The 13,992-nt window shown below is 37.4% G+C and overlaps 1 protein-coding gene across 6 annotated transcripts in view; it reads left to right on the forward strand.

The window, feature by feature from the left end:
* UBR3 (ubiquitin protein ligase E3 component n-recognin 3) overlaps positions 1-13,992 on the forward strand; it is a 241,062-nt gene that overhangs the window by 63,857 nt on the left and 163,213 nt on the right. For all 6 annotated transcript variants that reach the window (XR_006296850.1, XM_043577008.1, XM_043577004.1 and 3 more), the window contains exon 6: positions 8,625-8,691. Coding sequence is in view for 5 of the 6 variants with exons in the window: in XM_043577008.1 (XP_043432943.1) it covers positions 8,625-8,691 (67 nt within the window). In the remaining variant the exon portion in view is untranslated. The remainder of the gene's footprint in view (positions 1-8,624; positions 8,692-13,992) is intronic.

A 13,992-nucleotide genomic window follows, 5' to 3' on the forward strand; every position in this document is an offset into this window, starting at 1 on the left:
CTCTCTCTCTCTCTCTGTCTCAAAAATAAATAAATGTTGAAAAAAAATTTTTTTTAAATCTAGTTTGTCTAACAGAAGTTTGGCTACTCCAGCTTCCTTTTGACGACCATTTGCATGATAGATGGTTCTCCATCCCCTTACTTTCAATCTGCAGGTGTCTTTAGGTCTGAAATGTGTTTCTTGTAAGCACCATATACATGGGTCTTGTTTTCTTATCCATTCTGATACTTTGTCTTTTTTAAAAAAAATTTTTTTAACTTGTTTTATTTTTTATTTTTTTAAAATTTACATCCATATTAGTTAACATATAGTGCAACAATGATTTCAGGAGTAGATTCCTTAGTGCCCTTTACCTATTTAGCCCATTCCCCCTCCCACAATCCCTCCCGTAACCCTCAGTTTGTTCTCCATATTTATGAGTCTCTTCTGTTTTGTCCCCCTCCCTGTTTTTATATTATTTTTGTTTCCCTTCCCTTATGTTCATCTGTTTTGTCTCTTAAAGTCCTCATATGAGTGAAGTCCTATGATTTTTGTCTTTCTCTGACTAATTTCACTTAGCATAATACCCTCCAGTTCCATCCACATAGTTACAAATGGCAAGATTTCATTCTTTTTGATTGCCGAGTAATACTCCATTGTGTGTGTGTGTGTGTGTGTGTGTGTGTGTGTGTGTGTGTATATATATATATATATATATATATATATATATATACACACATACATACACACACCACATCTTCTTTATCCATTCATCCATCGATGGACATTTGGGCTCTTTCCATACTTTGACTGTTGTTGATAGTGCTGTTTTCCGTATTGCTGATTCGCTTGCTCTGCTTCATCCATCCTTGTTGTCGTGGCCTCCATTCTTGCTATAAACATGGGGTGCATGTGTCCCTTTGAAAGAGCATTCCTGTATCCCTTGGATAAATGCCTAGTAGTGCAATTGCTGGGTCATAGTGTAGTTCTATTTTTAGCTTTTTGAGGAACTTCCATACTGTTTTCCAGAGTGGCTGCACCAGCTTGCATTCCCAACCCTATGTCTTTTGATTGGAATGTTTAGTCCATTGACATTTAGAGTGAGTACTGAAAGATACAAATTTAGTGCTATTGTGTTGCCTGTAGAGTTAGTGTTTCTGGTGATGTTCTCTGGTCCTTTCTGGTCTTTGTTGCTTTTGGTCTTCTTTGTTTTGTTTCTTTTTTTCTCCACTTAAAATGTCTTGCAGGCTGTTTAGTGGTTATAAATTCTCTTAGTTTTTTTGACTGGGAAACTCTTTATTTCTCCTTCTATTTTGAATGATAGCCTGCTGGATAAAGAATTCTTGGCTGCATATTTTTCTGATTCACCACACTGAATATATCTCCCACTCCTTTCTTGCCTGCCAAGTTTCTGTGGATAGGTCTGCTGCTAACCTGATCTGTCTTCTCTTCTAGGTTAAGGACTTTTGTTCCCTTTTTGCTTTCATAATTCTTTTCTTGTCTGTGTATTTTATGAATCTGACTACGATACAACCTGATGATGGTTGGTTTTTATTAAATCTAATGGCATTCTCTGTGCTTCTTTGATTTTGATGTCTTAGTCATTCCCCAGATTAGGAAAGTTTTCTGCTATAATTTGCTCACATTAAACCTTCTGTTCCTTTTTCTCTCTCTTCATTTTCTGAGATTCCTATGATTTGGATGTTATTCCTTTCTAATAAGTCACAGAGTTGTATTGTGCTCTTTTGCCTTTTTTCCCCTCTTTTTTTTTCCTGCTCCATAATACTGTTTTCTGTATTGCTGATTCACTGCTCTGCTTCGTCCATCCTTGCCTTCGTGGCATCCATTCTTGCTTGCATCTCAGTTATAGCATTTTTAATTTTGTCTTGACTAGATTTTGCTTGTTTTGTCTCTGCAGAAAGGGATTCTATGTTTTTTTTCCAACCCTAGCTAGTATTCTTATTATCATGGTTCTAAATTCCAGTTCAGACATCTTGCTTATATCTCTGTTGATTAAGCCCCTGGCTGTCATTTCTTCTTGTCTTTATTTTGGGGTAAATGGGTGAATTCCTTCATTTTTTCATTTTGGAGGAAGAAAAAAATTAATAAAATAAAAAAAATTAAAAACAAAACAAAAAATCAAACAAGGGAAGCTAGATCCTAGCTGTGTTTTGGTCAAGAAGTTGAAAGAAGCTTGATAGAATAGAGAAAAAAGACAGAGAAAAGAAAAAACAGATAAGAAAATATTTAAAAATTAAAAAAAATTTTATGGGGTGCCTGGGTGGCTCAGTTGGTTAAGTGTCTGACTGGGTGGCTCAGGTCATGCCCTCACGGTTCATGGGTTTGAGCCCCGTGTCAGGCTCTGTGCTGTCAGCTTGCAGCCTTGAGCCTTTTTCAGATTCTGTGTCCCTCTCTTTCCTTGCCCCTCCCCCACTCAAACACGTGCTCTCTCTTTCTCCCTCAAAAATAAATAAACATTAAAAAATTGTATATAATAAAATAGAATAAAATGAACTAAGGGAAATAGTAAAAATTTCAAAAAATAATGAAAAAAATAAAAAAATTTAAAAAAGAAAAATAAAAATAAAATTCTTTATTTCCTTATCCAAGACTAAGAAAAGAATGGGGGGAAAAAAAAACAAGAAAAACAATTTAAACAAAATCAGAAGCAACAAAAACCCAAAAACAAAACCACAACAAACTAAATAAATGAACAAGCAAACAGAATGAAACCCGAAGGAAGTTACACCCAGGTTACCCTGGATTTCAAACTATGTAGTAATCTATAGTCCATAGTAAGCAGGGGGAGGGACTTGTGTGGTCTTCTAGGGGATGTGCTTGGAGGGTGCAGTTGGGTGGGGCTTGGTGTAATGACTCCGTTCTTCACTCGGTGGCACTGCTTAGCTTGCTGGGATGATTAGTGTGGCTTGTGCTAGAGAGGTGGAAATGGCTTCACCGAGCTCCCTTGTCTCTGGCATAGGAACTTCCCATTCTCACTGACCCATGATCAAGCACCCCTCGTCCTTTGTCTCAGGCCTCCCTCCACTCCCCGCCCCTACCCTGTCCATATCCAATCCATCTGCCTGCCAGGCAGTACCTCCCTCCAGAGTTTTATCTTAGGTGGGGTTGCATTTCAAAAGCCCACACTCCAGAGGCCCTTGCTGCTTGGACTTGTGCCAAATCTCTGGTGCAAGATCTCGCTGAGCAATGGCTGGGTGCCAGCTTGCTCCAGAAAATGTGATTGCGCAGTGACAGAGTTTCAGAGATTATGGCAAATCACAACACAGCCGGAGCCAGTTTTCTCCGCACTCTGGTGTCTTTGTCTCAATAGTAGCAAACATGGCTGCTCTCTGGGGTCTTCTGGGATCTTTGCCTTTGGTGAAGCCATATGACCTCTATCAGATGCCCTCCAAGGGGGGAACTGCTTCTCCCCATGTGGCACACTGACCCCTCAGACCTTGCTGCCTGCTCCTGGGGATTTGCCCTACTTCCTCACCAGAACACCACCAAGCGCTGAGCTCCAAACCGTCAGACTCTGCTCTCCAGTGTTTTATAGGATCCTGGTGGTATTGAAACCCTCTCCTTTCTTCCCATCAGTGGTTTTGGGGAACAGGTTGCTTGTTCAGTCCCCTGTGAGTGTTTTCACTTCTTTCTCTCTCACTCCCGCTACTTTTGGGAAGTGTTTTTTCCTGCACTCTCTTGATGTGCTTCATTCTCCACATTCTCTGTCTTCTTTCCAAAAAAACCCAGCTCTCTATCCTTCTCAGCTTTTCTCTCTCCCAGTTCACCTCTCTGCACTGTGTCCCTGCCAAGTTCTGTGGCGCAAGTCATGCAGATAGTTGTGTTCATCCTCAAATTAATTTCCTAGGGTGCAAATGGTTTGGTGCTGATCTAGCTGCGTTTTAGGAATGAGGCAAGCTGAGGGTCTTTGTGCTGCTCTGCCACCTTCTCATGGCCTCCAGATTTTGTACTTCTTTAGTTAGGTTTATTCCTGGGTATCTTATTGGTTTTAGTGCCATTGCAAATGGGATTAATTCCTTGATTTCTTTTTCTGCTGCTTTGTTATTGGTGTATAGAAATGCAGCAGATTTCTGTACATTGATTTTATATTCTGTGACTTTGATGAATTCATGTATTAGTTCAGACAGTTTTTTGATGGAGTCTTTTGGTAGCCCAATAACAATCTTTGGGTATTGTTTTAAGTGGTTGTTAATTTACCTGACTTCTTTTTATGGAGCTCACATGTTTTTCATCTGTCTACTAAATCTAAGAGAGAAAGGAATAGAGGTTAATTTGGATTGAGAAACCATCTGTAAATTTTTCAGACTGGGAGTTTGAATCTGGGTTTTTATGGATCTTATTATCTCATTTTGGACATATACATATTTTGTGTCTGAAACACATGTAGCAGTGTTGTCTACTTCTCTGCCCAGGGATTAGTTAAGATTTGGAAAGTGTTTCTGAGGGTTGCCCAAATGCTGTTTGGATTGAGGTTGTACTTGATTTATTTCCTTCCTTGTCCATTAGACCATGATTTTCTCCCAGGGTTTTATATTGCTTCCTCATGGATAAATAGGGAAGAACTACAATTTACCATCATGAATTTGGGGTGTGTTGTGGTATTGTAGTCATGGTAACCGTATTCTCATCTTCCTTAATCCTGAAATTCTCACTACTGGGAGTTCCTGTTGTTAAAAGTATTGTTTTTTTCTCAAAATAAAAAATGTGGGATTTTTTTTATTTTTTAATTTTTATTTGTTTATTTGTTATTTATTTTTTAAAATTTACATCCAAGTTAGCATATAGTGCAACAATGATTTCAGGAGTAGATTCCTTAGTGCCCCTTACCCATTTAGCCCATCCCTCCTCCCACAACCCCTCCCAAAACCCTCAGTTCTCCATATTTATGAGTCTCTTCTGTTTTGTCCCCCTCCCTGTTTTTATATTATTTTTGTTTCCCTTCCCTTATGTTATCTGTTTTGTCTCTTAAAGTCTTCATATGAGTGAAGTCATACGATTGTTGTATTTCTGTGACTGACTAATTTCAGTTAGCATAATACCCTATCCATGTAGTTCCATCCATGTAGTTGCAAATGGCAAGGTTTCGTTCTTTTTGATTGCTGAGTAATACTCCATTGTATATGTGTACCACATCTTCTTTATCCATTCATCCATCGATGGACATTTGGGCTCTTTCCATACTTTGGCTATTGTTGGGGTGCATGTGCCCCTTCAAAACAGCATACGTGTATCCCTTGGATAAATACCTAGTAGTGCAGTTGCTGGGTCATAGGGTAGTTGTATTTTTAATTTTTTGAGGAACCTCCATACTGTTTTCCAGAGTGGCTGCACCAGTTTGCATTCCCCCAAAAATGTGGGACTTGTAATAGATAACACAATAATCCATTATCTTGAGCAGGTTGTCACATTTTGGATTTGAAATCAGAAGTAGTATTTAAAACATATTTATCTTTAAGTTATAATCCATAGTCATTGTTGAATAAATAGAAAGTATTAACAAAAATATAAAAAATAATGTATTAGTCTATCACTTAGAGGTGACTTATGTAAACTTCCGTATTCTACATTTTATATGTAGTATAGTTTAATGGTTTCATGCTGTATATGCTGCTCTATAATCTACTTTTGTCACTAATGACAGTTTTGAACATTATAAGAATGAGTATATTTTAACAGTTTTATATGTATTTTATTAGTACTTAAATGGTTTCATACTCTATATGCTATTCTACATATCATGCTTTTCTCATTTTTAATAATGGTTTATGAAGACATATCTGGCCAAAATGAATTTAGAGCTCTAGCATTGTTGTTCTTCATAGAGTACAGGTGTAGTATAATTTATCTAATCCCCTGCCATTGGAAGTCAAAGATTCTTTCATTTTGCTTTTATAAATAACACTGTGATAAATAGTTATGCATATAGTCCTTATTCACTTGTCTATTTCTTTAGGATAAATTCCTATAACTAAAACTTCTGTTACAATAATAAATAAAGGCTTTTGATGTCTATTGGCAAATTGCCATTCAGAAAAATTATACTACTGTATACTTTTAGCAGTAATGTACAGGAATTTGCATTTTCTGGTACTCTTCGTATAATCTCCCTTCCTGGATGTATTTGCTATCTATCTACCATGATGTGAGTCCCAACTCACTGCTCACTGTTTCCATAGTTTGTTGTTGTGTTTTTGTTCATGCTGTCTTTTCTTGGAATGGCTTTCCTCTCCTTTGCTTGGTTAATTTTACTTGTTTTTTAGACTATAAGGTTGGGAAATTTATACACCTTTGTTATGCCATGACCATTGTTTGATTGAGGATACTCTTCTTTTTTTTTTTTTAATTTTTTTTTTTAACGTTTTTATTTATTTTTGGGACAGAGAGAGACAGAGCATGAACGGGGGAGGGGCAGAGAGAGAGGGAGACACAGAATCGGAAACAGGCTCCAGGCTCTGAGCCATCAGCCCAGAGCCTGACGCGGGGCTCGAACTCACGGACCGCGAGATCGTGACCTGGCTGAAGTCGGACGCTTAACCGACTGCGCCACCCAGGCGCCCCGAGGATACTCTTCTTATACGAAGTTTATATTTGAAATTATGAAGTAATTCTAGCCTGGGTTATAAAATATGTTTTTCCAGATTTGTCTTTTCTCTCAAGATTGGGAGAACAGTTTTATAAGTGGCTGTTAGCTAAATCTCACACTTTAGAACCCTCTGGGCCCTCTGTCATGATTTTATATTCTTGTGTCTTCTTTCCGCCTTTCAATGCTTGCAATTTCATTCTGGCCGAGTTACTCCAAGGGCAAATGAGGCTGGTAGAAGAGAAGGAGGAGACTGTAGTTTGACTTTCAGTACTGCTGCCAGGTAGATGGTCAGAGAGGACTGGCAAAAGTAGGGATCTACAGGGAGGGCATACTGAAGTGGTCAGTAAATGCTGACTGAGCTAAGTGGTAACTTTGGAAGACCCCAGCTCTGAGGATGGATGCTAGATTTGCCAGATATCTGAAGTTAAGGCTATGGTATGTAGGCCAAGTAAGCTATACCTTGGCCGACAAGGAAGCCAGTAGATAAAACAGTAGCATGAAGCTAAGGTTACTTTTCTGCTTTGGAGATTTCATAATTGAGAAAGTATCTGGGAATTTGTACCACAGTTTAACCTGCCACCAACACAACACCATTGTTAGTACAACAGACTGTATAGAGAATACTACCACACGTGTCTTTAGAATACCAGTTGGCTCCTATATGTTTGGAAAATAGGAGAAAGACATTAGTATAACATAGAGGTTTTGGATCCCTGTGTGGTCTTTCCTAGTTCAAGAGAGCTGGGATAATGGGGTAGAATCATCCTTTACCTGCATGGGAATAAACCTGAACTGTACTGTGAAGGCAGCAGGGACTTTTTCAGCAACATTTAAAGAAAATTAGAAATGTGCACTTGCATCCAGGGCTCCCTCTGCAAGAGGCATACCTCTAGCTTCATATTGGTTGCACTAGGGGTAGATTGCAGCTTCCTCTGCTCCTCTTACCTCTGTGTTGTCTTAGCTGGCTAGCTTCCCATTCTGCTATGATGCAGTGGTAATATCCCCTGAGGCAGCCTAACACCACTCCAGGATATTTGTCTGGGCATCCAAATAATATCCCCAGGTACCTATTATTGCTTTTGTTACTTCTCTGGTTACAAAACTGAATAGGTTGTAAGTTGTCTGCCCCTCATCATCCCCCCCCCCCCCCCTTTAGCTTTGTTATTTTTAATGGGAGGGTTTTTCAGGAATGAATATATCACATATAAGCAGAAATGCCTATATTTCCTTTTTGGATTTTTTCTTAAGTATTTAAAATTTGTTATTATTACTTTTTAAACTATCAACTCTAGCTTTTAATGCACTGTGCTTATTTTTCAGAATTTTTTTTTTTTTTAGAATTTGCTTTCTTAAACTCATCTTTTCTCTTAGATCCTTCAAAGCCTTTTCTCTATTCATTGTTTTAGCTCTCTTCCCCTTCCCTCCTTTCTTCCTGTATTAATCTGCTTCCCTTCTCCCCTTTATCTTTTTTGTGCATTTGATGTTATGTTTAAAAGGTTAGTAATTTTTTTGTGTTTTGGAAATTTTTGTTTTGGAATTTTTGGGTTTTGCAAATCTGCCATTAAAAACACAGATTAAGGGGTGCCTGGGTGGCTCAGTCGGTTAAGCATCTGACTTTGGCTCAGGTCATGATTTCTCAGTTTGTGAATTCAAGCCCTGCATTGGGCTCTGTGCTGACAGCTCAGAGCCTGGAGCCTGCTTCAGATTCTGTGTCTCCCTCTCTCTCTACCTCTAACTTACTCGCACTCTGTCTCTCTCAAAAATAAACAAACATTAAAAAAAATTTTTAAAGCACAGATTAAATTTAAGAGCTCTTGTATTTTAATACTAAGGATTTTCATTATATATTTTAATTATAATGCTAATTTTAAAGTAAAAATATATTTTATTACAGTAAATACATGAAAGTAAAATGTGTTAATATTATGGAAGCATGCCTGTGTTATATATTTAACATAATTTATAAGCATATTTATATTTGTGTAAAATGTGTACATTCATGAATAGGACTGTACATGATGCTAATTTTGTTTTTCTCCAGGAGGATCAAGATGGGAGTCAAGGTCTGGGCAAGAGAAAGAGGGTCAAACTAAGCAGTAGCACCAAAGGTATTTATATTCGTTTTTTTCCTTGTATAAAAAGCTAAAAATATAAACCAAGAAACAGACTCTTAACTATAGAGAACAAACTGGTGATTGACAGAGGGGAGGTGGGTGTGGGGATGGATTAAATTGGTGATGGGGATTAAGGAGTACACTTGTTGTGATGAACACTGGGTATTATATGGAAGTGTTGAATAACTGTATTGTACACCTGAAACTAATACTGCACTGTGTTAACTAACTGGAATTTAAATAAAAATTTTATTTAAATGTTTAATTTAAACATTAATTTAAAAATGTTTAATCATTAAGAACACTTATTGGCTAGCCATTTTGAAGAGAGTTATGTTTTTAGATTTGTCTAATGATGGAGAAAGTGTTGTTAGGGAGTGATTGTGGGGGACCTCAAAAGCAAATGAAACCCTTACTACCGGAATTTTGTTTCTTGTTTTTTTCATAAGATATGCATTATTATATTTGAACCATAAAAACAAATCTTTTCATTGATTCTTTGATTTGGATCCAGTGTTTTTGGTGTAAAGTTTTAGTTTGATTTACATCTTGTTATAATCTGGAGTATGCAATTTCTAGAGTGAAAAAGGATGAACACAGAAGAGATGATGAGAGAGAGAGGTGGGGGGGAGGGAGAGATTTAAAATGAATGGCACTTATTAAGGGTTGTTTAAAGGGGTGCCTGGGTGTCTCAGTTGGTTAAACTGCTGACTCTTGATTTCTGCTCAGGTTATGATCTCAGGGTTCATGAGTTTGAGCCCCGCATCGGCTTCTGTGCTGACAGCGTGGAACCTGCTTGGAATTCTCTCTCCCTCTCTCTCTCTGCCCCTCCCCTGATCATGCATGCTGTCTCTCTTTCTCAAAATAAATAAGTAACATTAAAAAAAAAAAGGGTTCAGTAAAGGTTCAGTATGTGTTTGCTCAAAGGAGGAAGTAGATATGTCTGTAGTGAGGAAATAGATTAATAATAATAATATTTTTAAAACTTTTTTGCGGGGTGCCTGGGTGGCTCAGTTGGTTGAGTGTCTGACTTCAGCTCAGGTCATGATCTCGCAGTTTGTGAGTTTGAGCCCTGCGTTGGGCTCTGTGCTGACAGCTCAGAGCCTGGAGCCTGCTTCAGATTCTGTGTCTCCCTCTCTCTCTGCCCCTCTCCTGCTCACACTCTTTCTCTCTCTCGTTCAAAAATAAATAAACATTTAAAAAAAAATCTTTTTTGCATATGCTAGACGTAGTGCTGAGCACCTCACGTTTCATTTAATTCTTAAAATCATCATATGAAGCAGTTATTATTATTGTTATTATTGTTATGACTATTTTATGAATGAGGAAATGAAGGCATGTTAGAGATCACAGCTAATGGGAAGTAGTTCCTTAATTAGTCCCAGAGCTTAACCTCATAATCACTATGTTTTGTAGACCCTCACTAAAAGCTTTTCTAGAGTACTTGTTATAAGTTGATGGCCTGTGCTGTGAATTTTTGCCATGGATTTCCAAATACCAACGTGGTCTATATGCTGGGTTTGTATGCACTTTTAGAGAGTTTCCAGAGGTTATATTACTATTTTGATGAAAAGAATTTGTTAAATTACTATTTTGATGTATCTTGTAGAATATTTAGAACTGCTTGGGAAGGAATATTTAGAACTGCAGGCACTTTCAGTTGAGGCTCATTTTGTAAGTCTCTTCTGAGGTACTTATGCTGCTGCATTTAATTTCTAGTGGTGGGGACCCTTCAAGGTCCTTCTAGCCAGACTAAGATGACATGAGACAGATTGATAGGAGACAATCAGATTTAATTGCTTATATATGGGGAATCCACACCAACATGGAAATTCCAGAGACAGGCAAAATATAGCATCTAGGTCATTCTGAACTAAGGAGAAGCGAGTAGGGGTCTGGGACTTCAAAGAGAAGACTTGCAATTCACAGGAAGGGAAAAAGAGTAAGTACTTGATAAATGCATGTTTTCCGAGCCACTCAGAAACAATGGGACATAGAAGACTTTGATCAAACAAGTCTTGCTAGGTTCCTCCCTGTCTACTATACTTAGTTTAAACCATAATGTAATTATATTTGGTGATAGCTCTCTTCCTGGAGCAGATCTTCTATCTAAATTCTTTCTTTTAATTTTTTTTTTAATGTTTATTTATTTTTGAGACAGAGACAGAGCATGAATGGGGGAGAGGCAGAGAGAGAGAGGGACACACAGAATCTGAAACAGGCTCCAGAGCTGTCAGCACAGGGCCCGACACGGGGCTTGAACTCATGGATCGTGAGATCATGACCTGAGCCGAAGTCAGCTTCTTAACCGACTGAGCCACCCAGGCGTCCCCTATCTAAATTCTTTCTAGGTAGTTGCAGGGGTAGGTTTTCCTGAATCTGCTGGGTTTTGATTGCTTTTTGTTTGTTTGTTTGAGTATAGTTAAGACACAGTATATGTTAGTTTCAGGTGTACAACTTAGTGATTTGTCAAGTTTGTACATTATGCTCTGTTCACCACAAGTGTGGCTGCCATCTGTCTGGTTACTTCACTATTACAATATCATTGTATTCTGTATGGTCTGCTTTTTATTCCTGTGACTTACTCATTTCTTAACTGGAAGCCCATATCTATACATCAGCACCTGTTCTGGCAGCTATCAATTTGTTCTGTATATTTGTAGGTCTGATTCTGCTTTCTTCTTCTTCTTCTTCTTCTTCTTCTTCTTCTTCTTCTTCTTCTTCTTCTTTTAGATTTCACTTATGAGTGGAATCATATGGTATTTGTCTTTCTCAGTCTGGCTTATTTCAATTAACATTATACCCTGTAGGTCCATCCTCTTGTCTCAAATGGCATAATTTCATCATTTTTTATGGCTGCCTAATATTCTGTTGTGTGTATATATCATATTTTCCTTATCCATTCATCTATTGATGGACACTTAGGTTGCTTCCATATCTTGGCTATTGTCAATAATACTGCAGTAAACATAGGGGTGCATATATCTTTTTAATGTCTAAAGGAAATTAGAAACTCATATGGCTGCCTGCCCTTTGACTTGCCAGAGTTGTCTTTGTGTTTACCTGAGTTCTTGAGGTAACATCTGAATTGAAGCAGACTGTTAGGCACATACTTGAGTTTAAGCTTTAGGGATGCCCAGAAAAAAATACCTGTTATGGTGTAACATTGTTTTCCTTTGGTCAGACTTTGGCTGAAGATACTTTTTATGGAGACTTAAAGTTGGAGCTTATTTTATACCTGATTTTTTTTTCATATTTGAGATTGGATTGATTATCTTCTCTTCCTTCTTCCACTGGTGAGGAGTAGCACAGAGATTTAAGACTTGATCAGTTATCATTTTTGCCCTAATTATGTGCATGGAAGAAATAGCCATTTGAATTAGTAGAACCCCTGTTTTCAAAAAATGATTGTTGCTTTTGAAGATATTGGTAGTCCAGGGAGTGGTGTAGTTTTTGTAAGAATTTGGTTCAGTGGTTAGAAAGGGAGCTGAAAAGAATATATGTAATGATAGGCAAGAGGTTGAAGCTCTGTGCTACACAAACTCACTGTGTATTCTCAAAACCTAAATTTTAAGGATGAGAAAACTGAGGCCTAGAAGGCCAAGTTTATTGGCCAAGATTATTGAGTTCCTGAATTATAGAGCCTGGACTCTACTGTTTAATTAAAACCTTTACCTTACCCACAGATTTTCCACCACATAATTGATTGTTCAATTTTTTGTTTGTTTGTTTGTTTGGCTTAAGGTAGTTTTGGCATTGTAAAAGTCATGACAATTTAATCTAGATTTTAACGTAAATATGTAGTCCTACATAACTACTGGAAGCATTTCTAACCACATTTCCATAACATAGCACACAAAGCCCATCACACATGTTTTATTTTTTTGTTAAAATTTTTTACATTTTTTTTAATGTTTATTTTTGAAAGAGGGGGAGGGAGGAGGGAGAGAGAGAGGGAGACACAGAATCCTAAGCAGGCTCCAGGCTCTAAGCTGTCAGCACAGAGCCCAACGTGGGGCTCAGACCCATGAACCTCAAGATCATGACCTGAGCTGAAGTCTGACACTCAACTGACTGAGCCACCCAGGCACCCCACACATGTTTTAAATATCTGGGAGAAACTGACATCATCTATTTTAAGAACGACTGCAATGAAGACATTGTGGGCTTTTTCTTTGCTTTTTGTCTGAGGATGAAAAAATTGAATTGTACACAACTGTAGCTATTTTCATTTTAGTAGAAGCCGTAGCTTTTCTGGTTCATTTGGCTTGCTTTATTTATTTAAAATAAAGTTAATGTATCTTTCTTTTTAAATACTTGATATATAATAATTATGGTAGCTTCAGGCTTTCCTTTGACAATTGCAAACTTGCAGAGTCCTGTGAATTCTAAGATTAATACCACAAGTTTTTTTAGCTTTGCAAATATTTTTAGAAACACTTATCCTTGAAGGTTTTTAAATTTTTTTTGGTAGTCTGTAAAATTTTCAATCATGTTAGTGCTAAATGAACTGTGCGAATTAAATTGGCATCAGCAATATGCTCTGGGTTACATTCTAATTTTAATTTCTAATCCTCATATTCCTGTCATCTGATTCACTTGGGCCCTAATTTTATTGCTTTTTTGGCTTTGAGTATGTCAGTGTGTGCTTTTGAATATATTTTACCTCAGTTTTTGCAAGACTGGTTTATTTCTATTTTTAAATCATTGTCATCCTGTGAATGATCTAGTTCAGGAGGAAGAGATTTTGGTTTTACAAGTAGAAAATTCTGAGATTTAGAAAATAAAGAATTAAGTAGTTTCCACTAAAGGGATATATAGTATAATTGTATTTATATTTTTATCCCTGTTACATATTGCTTATACTAAAGGCACAGTGAAAGGGATTTGGGGGATTGGGACATAACTTTTGCCTTTCTGTAGTTAAAATTGTCGTGTCTCCAGAATAATGAAATTGTATTCTGAAAATATTGGGTTACCAATTATTAATGAAAAAACTGGGTTAAAGTTATGTCTAGTAAGTACTGATTCAAGCCTGTTAAGCCTAGAATATTTTATAGAAGAATCAAGAGAGCGATGACATGCTTGTTGATGGCATGTGTATTGAGCGTACTGTTACATTTGCATACCTATGAGCTGAGGAGATGTGGTGTGACCACATTACTAAATAATAGAACTGTACCACTGAGGTAGGGCCAGTTGAAAAATGCTCCAAGATTACTCTGTAAGACAACTTGAACTATAATGTAGTTTGGGTCATTCTTGAGTATTTTAGTGCATGTGATTTTATTATTT

Source organism: Prionailurus bengalensis, chromosome C1 (genome assembly GCF_016509475.1).
Source record: "Prionailurus bengalensis isolate Pbe53 chromosome C1, Fcat_Pben_1.1_paternal_pri, whole genome shotgun sequence".
Classification (NCBI taxonomy): domain Eukaryota; kingdom Metazoa; phylum Chordata; class Mammalia; order Carnivora; family Felidae; genus Prionailurus; species Prionailurus bengalensis.